This window comes from Malaclemys terrapin, chromosome 3 (genome assembly GCF_027887155.1).
Source record: "Malaclemys terrapin pileata isolate rMalTer1 chromosome 3, rMalTer1.hap1, whole genome shotgun sequence".
NCBI classification, from domain to species: domain Eukaryota; kingdom Metazoa; phylum Chordata; order Testudines; family Emydidae; genus Malaclemys; species Malaclemys terrapin.
Window position 1 is genome coordinate 37237093 of NC_071507.1, and position 20116 is coordinate 37257208.

Genomic DNA, 20116 nt, shown 5'->3' on the forward strand with positions numbered 1-20116 from the left:
CTATATGGGTGTCATCTTGTATCTGATTTCTCAGTACATTTTTATTAATGTGCAAAACATACAAACTGTACTCAGCACATGCCTTTTGTAATCTTCAGGATTTCATGTCATCTATATGTGACAAACTTTTTGAAGCCCTGTTTCCTGGCTCATCCCATCCAACCAGATTTTCTTCATTAACTATTCTGGGATCAATAGCAGAAATATTTTGTGCTCCAGAAGGTGAGGTGTTTGACTTTCATAGTGGGGCAACGGAAGGGTTAAAAAATGGGCTTGCTTACAACAGTGTCCTGGTTAACTGGGTACTCAATTTCTGTGTCAGTTTTGCAAAATTTACACTTCAGGTGCAGTTTGCTATATTGTTTCTTCTTTAAATAAAATGAAGGAGTCAATAAAATAAGAAAATTCTGATTTTGGAATAAGTGTAAATTAAAGGATGATAAATGCAGTTTTCAGAAACGATGAAGAATTGAACATGCTGCAGTTAAAATATCAAGACCATAAAAACTGTTAGATTTGTAAAGACTCAAATGATACTGGGTTCTCCGAGTACTGCACACTAAAATTAATTAGGTGGTTGCTCATGTTCTGGTGCTGATAAAGTATTGAGACATTATTTCTTTCAGTATCAGGACTATTCGATCATTCTAAAGTATTCATAATAGGAGCCTGTTTTGAAGTGTTTATAATTAGAAATTCTGTATTTAGATTGTATGAGCAACTTAAAAATAAAATGGTTTGTAAAAATTATATAGAAAAAGCTAAGTATTTGAGTCAGAGAGTAGAATGACTAATGAATTCAGAAACTAGACAATGTTTTTAGAGTGGACTATATTAAAAATTTAGCTAAGTGATCTTATATGTAGGAGTAAAAGTGTGCTTTTCAAAACAGTATGCACTTTTGAGTCTGTTGCTTCATTCCTGTTAATGCCAAATAGTCAGTCGTGGGTAGTCAGCCCCAAAAATCATGTTTTTTTTTTTAAGAAAAAATATTTTTAATTCTTTTTATTATCTTCTGGGTTTTGAGCTTTTAGAGCTCAGTCCGGTCACATTTTCAGTCTTCTCTCCAAAGCCATAACAGCTAGAAACTTTTTTTTTTTTTTTTTTAAATGAAAGCTGAGTTTCTCACCTAATTACATGGCTAGAGCTTTAAGGAAAGCTAACTTGGTGAGAGTTGGCAACTGTGAGCTTTGAGAATATTAGAATTATTTTTTAATGTGATAAGTACCTTTTGTACTCTCTGGGGCTTGCTTTCTATATTACAAATATATTTTTTTAAACAACACAAACTGATTTGTAGGCAGTGATAGGAAAACTCTGTATATTGAAATAATGCATTACTCTGTTTAGCCTTAACAGAGTCTTAGAACTTCTCTTCATTGTGGGTGGTGCACACTATAGTGATTTCTGAAGCACACTAATGTGTTAAGCATTAATCGGTCCATGTAGATCCTGTGATGGGTTGGATCACAGAAACCCCCTTGGGGCTGCCAACTGATATGCCAAGACTACTTTCACAGACTGGACGCCTTCCTAGTCTGGGCACAATCCTTTCCCCTGGTCCAGCCCTTGTTCCGGCTCAGGTGGTAGCTAGGGGATTTCTCATGATGGCTGCCCCCTTTGTTCAGTTCCACCCACTTATATAACTTTTGCATAAGGCAGGGATCCTTTGTCCCTCTCTGGGTTCCCAGTCCCTATTTCTCAATGGAAAAGCACCAGGTTAAAGATAGATTCCAGTTCAAGTGACATGATCACATGTCACTGTGAGACTTCATTACCCACTTACCAGCACAAATGTATACAGGAAGACTTGCAAGTAAAACGGCCATCTACAGTCAATTGTCCTGGTTGATAGGAGCCATCAAGATTCCAAACCCCTATTAATGGCCCACATTTTGCATAATTACAATAGGCCCTCAGAGTTATATTTCATATTTCTAGTTTCTGATACAAGAGTGATACATTTATACAAATAGGATGACCACACTCAGTAGATTATAAGCTTTGTAATGATACCTTACAAGAGACCTTTTGCATGAAGCATATTTTAGTTACATTATGTTCACACTTATCAGCATACTTTCATAAAATCATATAGAGTGCAACATCATAGATCTTGCTGGCTCAAATGTTTAACTAGGGAACTTTGAGTGTGCACCACAGGGTCTATATAGACCAATTAACGCTCAACAAATTAGTGTGCATTAGAAATCAAACTTCCGTAGTATGCATTATCCCACTATGTAGACAAGCCCTTAAGGTTTGCAGTAGTTCCATTAAATAAAAGTGGAATACAAATTCTTATTATTTGATAATAACAAAGCATAATGGCGACATCGGTTTCTTTGAACAGGTCAGATGCAAGCAGTCTTTCAGTTGGCTCAAGAGATTGATCCTACCCGTGTTCAAACGCTAATCCAGTGTTTTGCCAGCACTTTTGAGGAAGTGAAAGTTTTAGCATTTGAACTTCTTATGAAACTACATGATATGTTAGATTTACAGGTATGACACCATTTTAGTTTAAAGATACGGATTCCCTAAAAATCATACTTCCCGTTTTAATTGTTTTATCAAGAACACAGACCACACATCAAATGGAGATCAGAATGTGATGGTCATTTTCACAGTAGCACGTGAAGAAAATGTTTTTGGTTTGATATCCTTTTTTGCCTCATTGGTTGGGAGAATAGGAGCAAAATTTAGTGGGGAAGGGAAAGGAGGAACCTTAAGAAAATGATTTGCGGCTGCATGACCTTGTATTGTGATTGTATCATATCTCATAAATTAAGGAGGGGTCAGGCCAAGTCACTACTTAGAAAGTATTAGTGTAATGGGTGGTTCAATCTCCAGCATGTTTGAGGCACTGTTGTTGAAGGGGCTGTCTTCCTGAAGAAGAGTAAAACCTGAGGACCAAACCACTTCTGGTCATTGAAGATCCTGTGGCATGCTCTGATAGAATAGGGTTAGTGACCCAAGGTTCTAGCAAAGTTCCAAGTTGGGTGGTATATGATGAGTATCTAAATTCCCCCTTAATATCAGTTGAAAAAAGATACTTGTTACTTTCTGCTTTTAAATATTGTGTTGCTATGTGTTGTTAAGATGCTTCTGCCTTCACCCCTGAGGTGTTTCATTTTAGTGGTGGATGAAGTGAACACAGTATATGCTTTGCCTATCACTAGGTAAGGAATCCCAGGAAGGAAGGCACTAAAGAGTGAAAAGTATTGACTATCCGTGCCCTGCTATGCCTTCCTTTTGAAGGGTATTGCTGAGGCATTTGACTCACCTGTTGTTGTACCTTAGAACATTCTGCTCTTGGTCTCTCTCCCTTACATTGGTTCTTTGTGGCTGGTTTTAAATTGATTTTTCAAGCTGTTGCCTCTATTGTCTGCAAATTGTCCCCTTAATTAATCTGATTCTGGTTTATTTAATTCTTGCCATTTATTACCTTGAAAAAGCTTGATTTAGAATGTATAAACAAATCAGTGGGCAGCTGCTCTTTGTTGTTGATTGTTTTTTTTGTGTGCAGCACAGTATATGCTGTGCTCTTTTTTATAATAATCTGCATAGGGCTTTTTATATGTAAAGTCTGTTACCAGTTAAAGTGCAGAAGAAAATGTTTTGTTTTCATAATGTTTTGAAGTGTCTGAGCACAGCTTTATATATGAAGAGTCTTATTTTCAATAGATCTGTAGGTATGCATTTGCTGAATGTTAGCAAATGTGCTTGTGCAAATCCCTGTCTTGACATACGGTAGGTAGTTGGTATACAAAACAGATACCTGTGAGAAAATGCACTCCAGCAAAGTCACTGAAAATCAGACCCCAAAAGGTTTGAATTAAAATAATTAGCGCCGTTGATCTGTAAACTCAAGAAAAATGTATATTGAAAATTACTGAACCTGTATTTTTTTTATTTCAGGATTCTGAAAACCTACATCTCTTATTTCAAGCAGCCATGGATCTTAGCATAAGTACCAAACCCTATGACTGTGTTACTGCCTCATATTTGCTGAACTTTTTAATACATCATAAAGGGCTACTGAATGTCTGCTTAAACAATCAACAGGTTGCACATGCATTTCAGATAGATGAGGATATGTCTGCAAGCACCATGGAAAAGAACACTTTAGCTGGTTAGTTCTGAGGAATAGAAATTTTTTGGATTTGTTTGTTTAGAAGCCTCCATCTTATTTTCTTGCTGGCTATTCTTATGGGCATTCCGGAAAGAATAAATGTACCTGAACTTTTATGAAATTAGGTTAGATTTAAGCATTATACTTAGTATAAATAGAACAGTTTGAGAGCTGATAGTCCTTGCAGGTCAACTCAGGGATGTCAACCTGCCCTAACCCCTACCCCAGCCATGTACTGTAGGACAGAAAACTGGCCCCGCCCTCCTGTGCTAGATGTAGCCCTATAATGCTTCACTGCCTGTGCCTTATTCATACTGAAAGCTTGGGCTTTCTTGTTAACAAACTGCTCTTGGCCCCTCATAGTCTTTTCTACAAATTAAAAAAAAAAAAAAAAAAAAAAGTACACCTCTACTCCGATATAACGTGACCCGATATAACACAAATTTGGATATAACGCGGTAAAGCAGTGCTCTGGGGGGGCGGGGCTGCGCCCTCCGGCGGATTAAAGCAAGTTCGATATAACGCGGTTTCACCTAAAACGCAGTAAGATTTTTTGGCTCCCAAGGACAGCGTTATATCTGGGTAGAGGTGTACTAAGATTGGGAAGTCATAAATGCTGTAGAATCGCCTATAGCAGGCCTGCGCAACTCGTAAAGCGTCGAGGGCCATATTACTCCAAAGAAAACAGCTGAGGGCCGAACCCCCCCGAGCACCGCCAACCCCCCCCGTGCCACCCTACCCCCCGAAACACAACACACACACCCCCAGTGCCGCCCACCTCACAGAAACAACCCCCCCAGCGCCGCTGAAACACACTCCCTCAGCGCCACCTGCCCTGCGGAAACAAACCCTCCTTCCCCAGCCTTGCCCCACCGAAACAGCAGTATTGAACCTCGGTAATATGTTATAGCGGGCCCCTAAGGTAGTATAATTAAAAGAAAAATGTCTTTTTGCTAGAAGTAGAATAAGATCTCCCCCCCCCCCCCCACTTTGTAATCAATTGCCCTGTTGAATGAATGAGGTGTGAATGAGGAAGGCGTGGAAGGCAGGCACCTCCAGACAGCTGCAACCTTTGGAGAGGGCAAGGCCAGCTCTAGGATTTTTGCCGCCCCAAGCAAAAACAATTTTGGCCATTCCCTCCTTTTTTTTCATGCCCCCCCTGGCCCCGCCCTAACTCCACCCCTTCCCCAAATCCCCAGCCCCGCCTCCTCCCCCGGCGTGCCGCATTTCCCACCCCCACTGTGGGCCCCCCGCGACCTCCCGCCCTAGCTCACCTCTGCTCCGCCTGCTCCCCTGGGCGCGCCACTGCTCCGCTTCTCCCCCTTCCCTCTCAATATCCAAATTCAGGCGAGGGAGGGAGGAGAAGCGGAGCAGCAGCGCGTTCAGGGGAGCAGGCAGAGTGGAGGTGAGCTAGGGTGGGGGGGCGCAGGAAGAAATGGGGGGCGGGTAGAGGAACCACTCCCCGCTCCAGCTCACCACTCGGCTTCTCCTCCCTCCCATCCTCCGCTATTTCGCGCAGCAAGCCTGGGTTTCGCACGCAGCAAGCCTGGGGGGGAGGGGGGAGAAGAGGAGCGGCAGCGCGTTCAGGGGAGCAGGCAGAGCGGAGGTCAGCTAGGGTGGGGGGGCGGCGCAGGAAATAACGAGGGGTAGAGGAACCACCTCCCGCTCCAGCTCACCTCCGCCGCCTCCCCCGAGTGCCCCGCCGCTCCGCTTCTCCTCCCTTCCAGCTTTGCTGCATGAAACAGCTGTTTCGCGTGCGACAAGCCTGCGAGGGAGAGGGGAGAAGCGGAGCGGCGGCAGCGCGCTTAGGGGAGCATGTGGAGGTGGAGCGGAGGCGAGCTACGGCGGCGGGGGCACTTTTTCCCCATGCCCTGCAGTCGGCGCCTATGATGGCTGGCACCGGAATGCCGTCCTTAGAAATGTGCAGCCCCAAGTACCTGCTTTTTTGCTGGTGCCTGGAGCCGGCTCTGGGAGAGGGGATGAGAGCCAGATCAGATCAGTAGAACAGGTCAGCCACCGATTGGCCGCTTGCCTCCTCAGCCCTTCTCACCCAGCTCGCCTCCTCACCCCCCGCCACTGCCCGCTCTCTCGCCTCCTCAGCCACCCAACCCCCGGCTCACCTACTCACTCCCTGCCACTGCTTGCCTGCTCGCCTACTCACCCCCCCCCCCACCCATCACTTTCCTACTCACCCCCCCGCTGGCTGCACAGTGAGCCCACGCGGGCCACATGCGGCCCGGCCTATAGTCTCAGGCCAAATTTTTAAACCTGGCATTTCAAAAGCAGCTTAAGTAATGTTTTGACTCCTGTAGTAAGTGCCCTGATTTTTTTTCAGTAGTGCCAAGCACCAGCAGCTCCTGTTGAAGTCTTGCTGAATTCCTAATGGCCTGTGATTGCCCCTGTAACTATAAAAGACAGGTACAAAGCAAGGGCCTGATCTTTTTCTTGTGCTGCGCCTCAGAATTTTTCTTACCCATCTTCTTAATTTGGAGCAGGGGTGTTAGACTCATTCTCTGGAGAGGGCTGAATTCTATTTGCATATGGCCTTGAGTTAAAACTTCAGAACGACCACACCGCATTCCACACTGATATCAATGAGCAGTTTACACAGATATGAATGGTAGAGTATATCCTTTATGCAATAAATAAACTTTTATTTATTTACACTTTACTTTATCATTGCTCTCTGCATTGCTCAATGTGAAAATATGGTCACTTTTAGGCTTCACTGCTATTTCTGCCATTTTTTTCTCTTTATTTTCACGGTCTCTTCTGCTGTTTTTCCTTTTTCTTTCCTGCCGCATCTCTTAATTGCCTGCCCATGACCTGTGTCAGCTTAAGTCTTAACCTCTTCAGCATTCCACTGCTAAAATAAGCAACAAAATAATATTTACATTTAAAATGCCTTTAGGCTTTAGAGTTAACAGCCCCCCCCCCCCCGAGTAATTAGGCAGGGGAGTTCACTTCTCTGAATCATTGTTTCAAGTGATCTGCAACCTCGGACACACAGCATTGTGTTGGGTACGTTCTATTCACATTTGGAAGGTTTTCATTGCAGCCATGAGGGCTAGAAATCTTTTTAAACAAAAGCTTAGATTTTGCACAATCAGCCTACATATGTTGTGTGGGCCCCACAAATGCATCCTATAGGCTGGATCGAGCCACAACCCTATCCATCTGTCTGTCTTAGATACTGAAGTATCTGAGTACCTCAGTCTTTTAAAGTATTTTTGACACCTGTGATTTAGGGCTTGTCTACACTACCAAGTTTTGTTGACAAAACTTATGTCGACACCCAAAAGTCGACATAACAAAAATCACCAAAGGGTGTTCACACTTGCTCCCTCTGTCGAAAGATCACGTCCACATTGGGGACACCATCATCGACAGGGTGAGCATTGCACCGTGGGTATGTATCCCACAGTGCAGTGTTGTGGGAAGGAAGAGCTGATCGCTGCGCATCTTGGGATTCTCTCAGAGTTCTCCCACAGCCCCCTGAGCTGCCGAGAGCAGCATCACGGGTAGCTCTGTGAGCTCTCCGTGCTGAGGAATGGCACAGCAGTCTGTCTCCCTCCCCCTGCAGCACCAGTCTGTCTGGTGCTGTATTCCTAGTGCATCGCAGAACAGGAGCATTCCAATGATTTGCTTTTTGTCCGTTTGTTCCTCAAATGGAGCAGCACACAGATACTTCCCGGAGCTTTGAAAGGGGAGGGGCACATGCCTGCAGGGCAGCAGAGATCAAAACACTGAGCAGAGCAATCAGGGCAGGCATTGTGGGATACTGGTCAACGACAAAACAATCAGCAGTGTCTACACTGGTTTTTTGTTGACAATAAAGGGCGGGGAAAAGACAAAAGTCTCTCGTGGGGTGGAAGTTTTTTGTCGTCAAAACTGGGCATTTTTCGCGACAAAAGTCCCATTGTAGTGTGTACGCTCTTGTTGTTTTGTCGCCAAAAGGCAGTTTTTGGCAACAAAACTTGGTAGCATAGACAGGGCCTCTATATAGATACCTTTGTCCTAGAGCAGGGGTCGGCACCCTTTCAGAAGTGGTGTGCCGAGTCTTCATTTATTCACTCTAAGGTTTCGTGTGCCAGTAATACATTTTAATGTTTTAGAAGGTCTCTTTCTATAAGTCTATAATATATAACTAAACGATTGTTGTCTGTAAAGTAAATAAGGTTTCTAAAATGTTTAAGAAGCTTCATTTAAAATTAAATTAAAATGCAGAGCCCCCCAGGACCCAGAGTGCCACTGAAAATCAGCTCGCGTGCTGCCTTCGGCACAGGTGCCATAGGGTGCCTACCCCTGTCCTAGAGTATGAAGAGGGGTGATGATGCTCTCCAGTGTAGTGTTTTGGGCCCAACCTGGTGGTTGTATTTCAGCACCACCCCAATTTAATTGTTGTAGTAAGGATGGGAAAGGCGCTAATGGGGCTAAGTACGACTGAAAATCACTTGTCTGTCTTAGGTGCCGGAATAAGGATTTATGTGGCTGATCCAAGTTTGAATGTTCTGCAAAAGTGGTGGTTGTTTAACTAACCCTTCTTTAAGGGCAAATTCTGCCTTCTAATATGTGTATGTTACTTCCATTGACTTCAGTGTAAGCAGTGTGATTGTGTCTGAAGATAGTGTTTGATCATTAGTCTTTACAGACAATAGTCAATTTAGGCTAAGATTGCAGATTGATAGCTTATTGTTGGACACTGAGTGAATGAAAAATGTGGATAATGTGTTGGGGGAAGAACTTGAAGGACAGTGACAAGTTTAAAGAGAACAATTACTGTGTATTCTACATTAATTGTCTTGCTGGCAAGCTTAATCTGTAAATGTATTTAAAACTGTTTTCCTTTTCTATGTGATGCTTTTTATTCTAGTAATCAAATATTTGTTAGTAAACCTCGAGCGAGAAATATTCCAAGCTGAAAAGTCTCTGCTGCAAGCAGCAGCTTCATTCCCAATGTACGGGAGAGTACATTGTATAACTGGAGCTTTGCAGCAATTACCTTTAAAGTAAGTAAAACATACTGCTGTGTGTAGTGATAAATCAGTAGTGAAGTTGACTCAGCCTTTCACAAGAACATGAAGAGATCACAATAAGATCAGCAGTGTATAGTCCTAATGCAGTGGTTCTCAAACTTTTGTACTGGTGACCCCTTTCACATAGCAAGCCTCTCAGTCCGACCCCCCCCCCCCCCAAATTAAAACACTTTTTAATATATTTAACACCATTATAAATGCTGGAGGCAAAGCTGGGTCTGGGGTGGGGGCTCACAGATTATGACCTCCCCCATGTAATAACCTCATGACCTCCTGAGGGGTCATGACCCCCAGTTTGAGAACCCTGCCCTAATGCCTGGATTTTTTACTGTTTAGGTTTTTTTTAATAGGAGCTGACTTCATAATTTTGATTTATGGAACATCTTATTTAAAATTAATTGTATAATAAAGTGCAGATTCTATTTTTATTTCAATTATTTCTTGAAGTTTTGAATATATAATTACTTTTAAATTCCTTGTTTGTATTTTCTTAAAGTAACTTGACCTTGATGACTGAATGGAGGCAGATGGTTACAAAGCTTATTTTAATGTCATACAGACTTTCGTCTGTAGTATCTCCCATTGTCCAGAGTTCATCACCAGAGGGCCTTATTCCAATGGATACAGATTCAGGTAAATGAAATCCGTATTTCTTGTAAGTCCAAAGTTATGAATGGTTACAAACAGTTTTTAATCAAACGTCTGTAACATACTTTCAAGTATCCGAGGGGTAGCCGTGTTAGTCTGAATCTGTAAAAAGCAACAGAGGGTCCTGTGGCACCTTTGAGACTAACAGAAGTACTGGGAGCATAAGCTTTCGTGGGTAAGAACCTCACTTCTTCAGATGCAAAACATACTTATAATTGACAAAGTACTTTAAAAAAATCATACATTAGCATTTAAAATCCTTCCAGGAAGACACAATATGTATGGGGACTGGTCCTACTAGACTACTCGGTCAGACTCTTTCAGCACATACCTGCAGCCTACCCATTTTGAGCTCCCCTTGTCCTTAGCCCCTAACCCTAGTGGCCAGCATCCTGATTCATCTTCCCCATCAGCTACCAACCTTCTGAGTCCCACAGAGACAAGTGAAGGCAATAAGTTTGTTACCACTTTAAGGGAGGCTGAGTTAGGACATAAATCCATTCCCCAGATACCAGCAGTCGTACACCCCTGCCAGATATACAAAGCTATTGGTGGAGGCTTTGAGTTAGCATCTGCCTTTGCACATGGCCCCACAGAACTAATTCTGGCCCTGGTAGGGAACTCTAAGCAATATAGACTGTAAAGTCTGGGCCATATTTTGCTGAATTTATGTATGTGAAATACTCCTGTTGTCATCAGCCAGGTTACTTTTTTGCAGTGCTTAATTTGTGCCAGGGCTGAGCTCCGATACTTCTAGGAATGGCAATTCATAGCCCCGGCAACTCTGGGCTTGCTGCATTAGTTACGAATGTAAAAAAAAATTGCTTGAGCTCTGGTACCTTTATATCTTGAGCCCCCGCACCTATTTCATTACAAATTATACACTGCTTTTTTGAGTAATGTGAGCAGCAATACCTGTGTGCAATTTTTGTTAAAGTTGAGTTTAGTTATACATGTTTGATATTGTAAAATAACAGTGAACAGTAACTTCTTTTGTTTTAAAAGTTCTTGGATATGAACTAGACTTTTTCCTTTGAGTTGTTTTATTTTAAAATATCAGAATCTTAAACCATTAGCTAACTTGGATAAAGGACATATTTTCTCACACTCTAGTGAGAAAGCATTAGTTTGAAGCATAAATATGACAAAGTGAGTAGAAGGAAGACTGTTTTCTTAACAAAGGCAGAACTGATTATTAGGGAGGTATTTGCTTTTTATTACTAACCAACTGTTTTCTAGTAATGTACCTAAAAAAGGCGTGTGTGGGGGGGGATTTGTGAATGACAAATGTCAAAATGATGAATTATTAGCTTAAATATTCTCTTATTTAAAACTTAGAAACTGCAGGTCGTTTGCAGATGATCCTGCATGAGATACAGCCACGAGATACAAATGATTATTTCACTCAAGCAAAAATATTGACAGAACACCACAGAGCAGACTTCGCAAAGCTGACTGACGACGAGCCAGTTGAAAATGTTTGTACAGAAATTAGAGGTAATTTAGAAGCTGCTTTTTAAAATTAAATCCGGATATTTTCCACGGAACAAGCAATTTTCTGTGGATGATCCAAGTTAGAAGTTAATTGGTATGTATGGCATTTCACTTTTAACAATAAATATGTCAGAAGCTAGTTTATTTATGGGCATGCTTTTAAAGGTTAATTCACTGTATTTCTAGAAGATTGTGGTTAATCTCTCTTCTGGCTACAAGTGAAAATGAGTCGTTTGCTGTTGGCCTAGTATTTATTGCCTTGTCTACACTGGCCAGATAATCTTTAACACCTTTATATCAAGCTAGGTTTAAACACAGTTTTTGCTTTGGTCTTAGTGTAGTTTCCCTGTCCGGCGTACACAAGGTGGGTAGGGAATTTATTAATGTAATAAAGCCCAGCTCATGGACTGACACAATAAAGAGCCTCTGCTTTGAAGATTTCATTGTTAAAATAATAGGGGATGTTATGTAATTAATCCACTGGGGCTGGATGAATTGTAAACTTTTGTTTTCATACTTTTTTTTTAAGTCTTTGTTCGTGGTGATACATAATATCTAAAATATAAAAAAGTTGTATTTTATACAGTTTTTAAAGTTAAAAACCTAAAACTTCTAACTGTCTTGACTCATTTATTTTCATTAGTTTAAAATAGTTATGGATGAGCTGTGCTTTTTATTTCATGGAAACAGTACTGTAAATATAGTGTTTTGGACTCCCTTTTTATTGTAGTTCATGTGATGAACACTAGATGGGGCCATTGAGTTATAAACATTTATGCTTATAAAAGATCTCATAAAACTTTGAGTCTAGGTTAAAAACAAATAAGATCTGGTGAATGATACATTTCTGACTGGTGTTGAAGTTTAATTCCAAAACAAAGTAGAACATATGTTTACTTTTCATCCTGAAGTTGTAGTTATATGTGTGGTTTTATTGTCAATAGAATGGCTTCATTGACCAAAACAAAGGACATCTACCATTTAAAATATCACACTGATTTTTTTTGACGAATTGTATGCCAGGCACAACAATGTAGTATAGGAATCTCAAGAATGGATAATTTTGTTCATATTAAAATGATTTTTGTAAGAAGTTTAAACTTTAATGATGAAACAAATTTATATTAAAATGTATTTAACTGAGCTATATGATATTGCACATATTTTATTTTTAAGGTAAAGAAGGACAAACATGTGATGTAACAGCTCAAATGGTACTGGTATGTTGCTGGAGAAGTATGAAGGAGATATCCTTGCTTTTAGGGATGCTGTGTAAACTTCTGCCTTTACAGACTGTGTCTGAATCTTCTGATGGGTTAATAACAGTAGAACAGGTATGAAAGTACTTTCTGCTATAAAATCTTGCATTTCTGGAAGAGGTTTCTAAAAATTTCTGGAGGGGAAAATAAATATATATATATATATATATATATATATATATAAAAAAAAATATGGAAAAGTTGCATTCATTATCTTGTTCTTTATTTTACATTGTTTATTTTTCAATAAATTGACATGCAAAAATGATCAAAACTATAGGAGTAACAGACGAGAAAAAATAGAGTAACAAGTTAATAAATTAATATTCTGCTAACAAACTCGTGAGATATTCATTCTTGTTCAGTAGTGTTAGGGCCTTTACCAGGTATAAGCTGCAGCCATTGACATTCTGTCCAGTGTGGGGCGGTGTTGCACATATTAATTCGGAAATACAACTTTTACTGTATTTTAGTGAATTAAAGACTCAATGGAATGTCTTTGCTTCCATTTTGAAACATGGAAGTTCATACTTATGTTGAAAATGTTCTTTTTTGGACTTCATACTCAGTAATTTTGGGGGGAGAATTATGTTGATTGTTTCTGAGTATCATGTTCTGCATAATATGGTTGATTAAAATTATAGACATTTTGTGGGTTGGTCCTCTTTCAACCTCCCTCTCCCCCCCACCGTTTTTAAATTGAAAGACCACAAAAGCTAGCACACTGCCTGGGAATGTTCAAGGGGCTTGAGTTCAGTGTTTACTAGAAATTAGGTTACCGCAAGTATTTTATTTGGGAGTATTTTGAATTTATTAGATTTCTGTTTTTAATTGATGATCTTTTTCCTTTCCATATGGTTTCAACAAAACCAGTTGCCAACATGGAAAACTGAAATATGCAGCACATACTTCATGTTTAATCTTTTTCAACTGAAAATAAATATTTAGTTTTGCTTAAGGTGTTACCACATTGTAGAACAAAATAAATAACAGTATAGTATGCTGATGATCTGATTTATTATGCTGTCTCATGTGCAGTACCTTGGAAATAATGCTAATATTTTTTTATTCACACATTGTCTCCAGCTCATATGTTTGCATCTGGTTAGCAGCTGTGCTTGTACTGTTGCAAAACTCTGGAGTTTAGATGAGAGAACAGCAATATGTCTCCACTGTTATGTTTCTTAATCTGTTCCAAGTCAAACAGGAATTGGTGTCTTGGAGTTAGTCAGCTCTGGAGCTGGTGCCCCCATCTTCACTTGGAAATGCAGCCACAATTAGTGCTTACTTCATGAGTGTCTGTTAGGGTATTTAGACACACAACTCTGATTTTCATAGGTGACTCTGCTTTCATGCCATATATAAACCAAAATGTCTACATTTTCTTTTTAAATAGTAATAAACTGACTTTTCAGTCAAATGGTTGAATAGTGGAATCTTCATTTACCTAGGATTAGCAGGAAAATACATATAGACTGATTGACTATATGTAGTATACAAAATTGTGTGTTGTAGCTAGAAAAATGAAACTGCTTCTTTAGTCTAATAATAATTAATAAAGTTGTATAGTGCCATAGTAGTATTTGGGAATTTAACTTCAGAACTTGTATTATCGTAAGTAATAGATTGTCTTCATGAAAACATCAAACCATTGAAATCCTTTAGTGGATATTCTGTTTGTGTGCATTTTTAGTGTAATAATGTTTGACTTAATTACATAATCTATATAAACAACAGAAGAAAACATAACCGTAAGTTCCTTTTTATGTAGCAGCACCAGATTGTGGATTTAAACCACTGGCATCACTGGTCCAAAGTAAATGAAAATATTCCTGCTGACTTTTATAGGTTTTGGATCAGACATGTGATGCAATAGACATCCCGACGAGGAAGTCTCACTCAGCATTCTCCCTGGTGCACTGGGGCAATGTGTGCTGTAGTAGTAGCTCCATTGTGCTTGGAAAGGGTGCATACACTTCTCCCCACATTGGGCCCAACACTGCTGGCACATGCGGAGCAGGGATGGTTAATGTTCCTGCAGTCACACTAACCTGGAACAATGATACCTACTCTTCCCAGTCTGGTATGGCTGGCCCTGCACCATGGTGCAAAGGGAAGAGGAAGTTTCCTTGCCCTGTCTGCCTCCATATTGAACTTCCACTGCTTCTTACTTGATTAGATAAACTGTATTTATTTCCTACATGTTAGTTGAGGAATTAAAAAGCTCTCTTTATATTAAAGAAAATATGCATCTTTCAACAATGTAGAATACAAATAAGCCATTTCACTTGTTTTCATGGAAGATGCTGTTTGTGTTAATTGGATCTTGATAGCCATTTCCAGTAAGTTATATTACTTGATACCAAGTTCACTCCATTTTAATGGAAGTCCATTTAAAAACTCACGAAAGCGAATTTGATAGCATTGCTCTAAGCCAGGTGTGTTGGACAAGCAGCTAATGGGCAAACCACCTTGTACAGCACTACCAATCCTTTTCCATTTTGATTTGTAATCCTTTTTTTTCCAGTCCTGGGCCTTGAGTTTAGACTGCTAATTGTGCAAAATGATCTGTGTGGTTTTGTGATGTGGAGAAATAGCAGTTGCAAACTATGATGAGATCAGATTCTTCTCTCACCCCTGTCAGGATTTGAACTCGGAAGTGGTGCGTTGATGTAAGCACTAAAAGTACTCAGCACTTCAGTTGCTTAGCTTTTCAGTTTCTGTATGAAGAGGGTTGGACTTCCACAGCCAGACCATAGGTCATATGGGAGTCATACCCTTGGGTGAGCAATGGCTATTGGCAGCCAGTCGTGACTCTCCTGTGTCAGAGCATCTGCCACTGGCTAATTCCCAGTGCTTTTTTCAGGAGTTCTTTTTCAAGAGCTGGCTGACGGAGTGTCTGTAAAGGGACAGTGTCAGGGAGAGGCAGCTCTTGATTGATCCATTATCTGCAGCTGGCAGTTAGGGATAATGCTCTTTTTCTTCTAATTCATTATTAGCCCAGCTTCATCGGAGTAAGAAGTTAGATTCACAGGGTATTCATGCAAGGCCCAGTGGCTGCTTCATACTGTGGCAGTCCTTGGGGCTATGGCTTTGGTCAGGGCTGGGAATAAACTGGTCCTTGTAGGTTTAGGAAGTGTTAGGATGCTCTGAATTTGAGAATCAAAAAGTGAGGAGGCTGATGGCCTGGAGTGTCTTTGTGCTCATTGGTGTTTACCATTCACATATGAAACTGAAATACTAAGGCTTTAATTTTGCATTCTCTTACTACTGGACTAGTGACTTCAATGGGATTCTGCTCCGTAGTAAAGACTATGCCTGCTAGTAAGTACAGGTGTTATATATAAAAAATGTCAGTATCTGTATCTAGATAGCAGTGTTGCCAACTCTTGCAGTCTTTTCATGAGTCTCTGAATGTTTGGTATTAAAATCCTAGAACATGCAGTCAAGTTTCAGGTCCTCATGGCTGTAGAGAAAATCTTGAAAATGTGACTCCTAAAGGTTGAAAAGCTAGAAGGAAAGAAAAAGAACTCCAAATGTATTTTTAAAATATCTTGATTTATGACTTTTCAACACTTGGGATTGCCAGTGCCGTGTGTGTGTGTGTGAAAAACATTTCAGAAGGGGAGAGGTTTACACTTGCCTCTGCTTGGAAAGCTAAAATCTTATATGTGCACTAAGATGATATTTGGATTAAAATCCACTCCAGGAGAGAGTTTAGCTCAAATATCTGCAAGTATTGATGGCCTTTTCTTCCTGTATCTTAATATATGAATTTCATAATACATGATGAAAAAACATTTAGATTTTCTTTGACTGAACAAGGTGAAATGTCTTTTTCCTGTTTGGTGCCAGCTTTTGCTTTACCAAAATTTGGATAAAATGCATTATGAAGCAGTAGGGTGGAAAACTATATGCACCTGGCTTAAGTTTTGTGATAGTATCCTCTGCAGTTCATAAACTGTGTTACTTTTAGTTATCACTCAAAATGAGTGGGCATAATTTTGTCCCTGAGTTTTATTTGAGCCGCTTTTCAGGTTGAACTTTTGTGACTTGGCATTAAAAATGTATAATCATCTTAGATTTGTCACATGATTCAGTTATCTGTTTTTTTGTGTGAATTTAGTAAATAGTCATCATAGAAACTTATAATAGGTAGTATTGACAAGATTTTCTGTTCTTTTGCAGAATTAAATCCTGGCATTTCTAAAGATGTACTGATGCTTACACACTTGATTTATTAATAGAATTATAGGACATGATGTCAGTGGCGTTTATTCTCTGAAGACAACATTTTAGTGTATCTCACATTTTAAGTGTAGTTCGTGTTATAAAGCAGTTAAATGGACAGTGTAGACTATTTTTCAAGCTTCTAAAAGAGTTCTAATGACCACAGATTGTAAAAAAGAAAGTACATTTTCTTACTAAATACAAAACTTTCCATTTGGCAAGCTGTTTTTTTTTTTTTTGCTGTGAACAAAGCTACCCAATTTAAGAAGTAACATGTTTTGAGATGTAAGAGGCCAGCTACTTAAAATATAATAGGAATCCTTTTATCTTCACAAATACTTTCCCAAATATTTATTTCCATTCATGTTCTTCAGTGTACATTTGTCTCTGCCCTTTGCTAACATCCTGAATAAAACAGCATGAGAGAATCTTGTTTGTAGATCAGGAAATCAGTGACTCACATAGGTCACTACAGTCTACTATAATTTGTCCTGCAGTTAATGACATTGCACTGTTGAGTACAAGAATTGAGTCTAGCATGTTTTATGCTAGTTTTTTTATGTTTAAAGTAAAATTCCTTTCACCACTTTTGTTTTAGTTTTGTATTTTCCTTGCTTTGTTGATAACTATCTGTGACCCTTTTAACCTTAGGAAATATTGCTGTGTCTCAAATGAGAGGTGAAGAAGCATAAGGTGGTACGGACACCGTTGGAACACTTGTTTGAAATTTCAGTCTCAAAGTATTTTGTGTAAATAAATGTATTAGTTGTATCAACTCAAATCATGACTTGCATTTGTAATTTTTTTTCTAGGTTAAAGATATAGGAGACTACTTTAAACATCATCTTTTGCAGTCCAGGCATAGAGGGGCATTTGAATTAGCCTACACTGGCTTTGTGATGCTCACTGAAATACTCTCCAGGTAAAACCCACATATTCCTTTTTTTAAAAAAAATGTGTAACAGTTTTATAAACTATGGCCTTGATTCTGCAACTGACTGTGCAAACAGCGCCTTGCACCTTTGTAGATCTCCTTTGATCTCAATGAGGATTTATATGACCACAGGTGTCCAGTGTTTGGAAGTAGTTGCATGATATATGACTGTATGGACTGTTTTATTTTAGTTGTATCCAGGCCCTCGAGTTGGAATGGTAAGAGTTAAATGGCTAGTTCTTAAAAGGAAAATAAAACAAACAACTCACCCTTTTCTTAATTTCTGTAGTGCTACCTACTGAAAAATTAATAGGAGCGCATGGGAAAATTGGAGTGAATCCCATGGATCCTGCAGTTTTTTTAAATCTGAGAATGAGTGGTAAACTTGCTATATTCAACAAGCACCTTTATATTTTCCTGGAAATTCTTAATACTTTTCATTGGATAAACTGTGTATTCTGACACTTGGAAAATTACCTGAAAATGATTTTTCCCTGAAATTTTATTTTTATACTTTCCTATGAGAACGAAACCAACTAAACTGCCTCTGTGTCTAGGTAAGGGTGGATTTTCCATTAAGTGCTTAGAGAATAATTTCACAAAATAGATACTGAATTGCTTGCAATGCTGCTTTGAGACCTAGGGAAGGGAGTAAATAGGGACAGTATTGAGTTTTAATGAGACAAACCAAAATGCAAAATCTCCCTTAATGACTGTTTTTCTGAGCAGCAAAGCTGACAAAAGCCTAAACATTTTGTTTATACTTACTGTATTAAATCCTGTCCCTCTTGAAGTGAAAGGGAGTTTTGCCATGGACTTCACTGGAGTCAGGATTTCTTCCTTTGATTTCAGGCAAAGGGTTTCACTGTTATGCAGACTCATGAGAAGAGCTGCTATTTACTTTCTCATATAACCTTTTGTAATAGAGCTGTACCAATTTTAGCTGTGGCAGGGGGAATTTTTTCAGAAAGGAGACTAGGGTGGGCTCAGCCACTGGATGCTGAGGTTCATGGGACCTGCTAAGACGGTTGAAACTCAAGTTTTTCAACAGCATGAAGAGTGTCAACCTATTTGTAGTAATGTGGTTAGTTTTTTCTGCTTATAAGAAAATTGTCACCATTAGCCACCTTTGAGATACAAAACTGGTGATTTAAAGGTAACCAAATTTGATATATAGAGAAAACAATATATTCAAATAGTTGAGTCCGTGGAAGAACTAAATTCAGATTCAACGTAGATACCTGTAAAACAAGATAAGAGACTAATCACTGTGGGACTCTGAGACCTCTGGGGCACTTTGGCTTCTCAGCAGGAAACCAATCTTTTATGGAATTCTCTTTTTGAAGGTTATTATGTGCTAAGGTACAGGCAGGCCTCTGACACATCAGACAAATCTCCTTGGTCTGTCTAAAGGTGTCCCTGTGATATAGCCAGCCTTAAACTCTGAATACTAATCCTCATGCAACCTTCCAGCTATATTCTTAGTTCAGAAAATATAAAGTCACCTTTTATCTTTGTACTTCTCCTGTGTTAGCAAGGGATTATCCACTATCCTGGACAACTAGTACATGTTGTGGTGGGCTCCCATCCAGCTAGACAGCTTCCTTAAACAACATCTCATCTATATTACCCCATCAGCTAAGTGAATCCCATCTGGATGGGAATAGGCCTGCACATTTGTACTTGATGTTTCTTACCATGTGCCAGGTTGGGATACAAAGAATTATTCTGCTTTCTGTTGGGTAACAGCTGCTACTTAATATCTATTCCCATAGGTTTAATATCAATATTTACTATTATGTCTAAGTTGTTATAAGTCTGCAGAATGAAATATTGGGCCTGAAACAACCTTTCTTTTTTTAACTGAAATTAATTAATTACTTCTGATATCCTCTTTTGCAAGACTCTCTGGAGTAATCAAACTCAAACTTCTCTTTCTTATCTAAATTTGTAACTTTAATTCTGCTTCAAATGAAGCTAACAGTAAAATCAAATTACTGTCCTTATCTTGAACTACAGGTATGCTAAAGAGGAAACGTTCTAAACGATTATTGGACAAATAACTGAAATACTAAATGCCGTATAGTTGTGGCCATGTCGGTCCCAGGATACTAGAGAGACAAGGTGGATGAGATAATATCTTTTTATTGGACCAACTTTTGTTGGTGAGAGAGACAAGCTTTCAGGCAGACCTGAAGAAGAGCTCTGTGTGGCTTGAAAGCTTGTCTCTCACACCAATGGAAGTTGGCCCAATAAAAGATATGACCTCACCCACTTTGTTTCTCTGAAAGACAGACTATGCTCCAGAATATATATGATTTTAATAAACTATGCTCTAAATCAGGTGGGCAGAGTAGGGTCCAGGGGCCACATCCGGCCCTTC

The 20116-nt window shown here is 39.6% G+C and overlaps 1 protein-coding gene across 2 annotated transcripts in view; it reads left to right on the forward strand.

Moving 5' to 3' along the window:
* Positions 1-20116, forward strand: part of THADA (THADA armadillo repeat containing) — a 327070-nt gene that overhangs the window by 25304 nt on the left and 281650 nt on the right. For both annotated transcript variants that reach the window (XM_054024500.1, XM_054024499.1), the window contains 8 exons: positions 99-222; positions 2354-2502; positions 3919-4132; positions 9006-9141; positions 9665-9801; positions 11155-11313; positions 12487-12644; positions 17612-17721. In XM_054024500.1, coding sequence (XP_053880475.1) covers positions 99-222; positions 2354-2502; positions 3919-4132; positions 9006-9141; positions 9665-9801; positions 11155-11313; positions 12487-12644; positions 17612-17721 — 1187 coding nt within the window. The remainder of the gene's footprint in view (positions 1-98; positions 223-2353; positions 2503-3918; positions 4133-9005; positions 9142-9664; positions 9802-11154; positions 11314-12486; positions 12645-17611; positions 17722-20116) is intronic.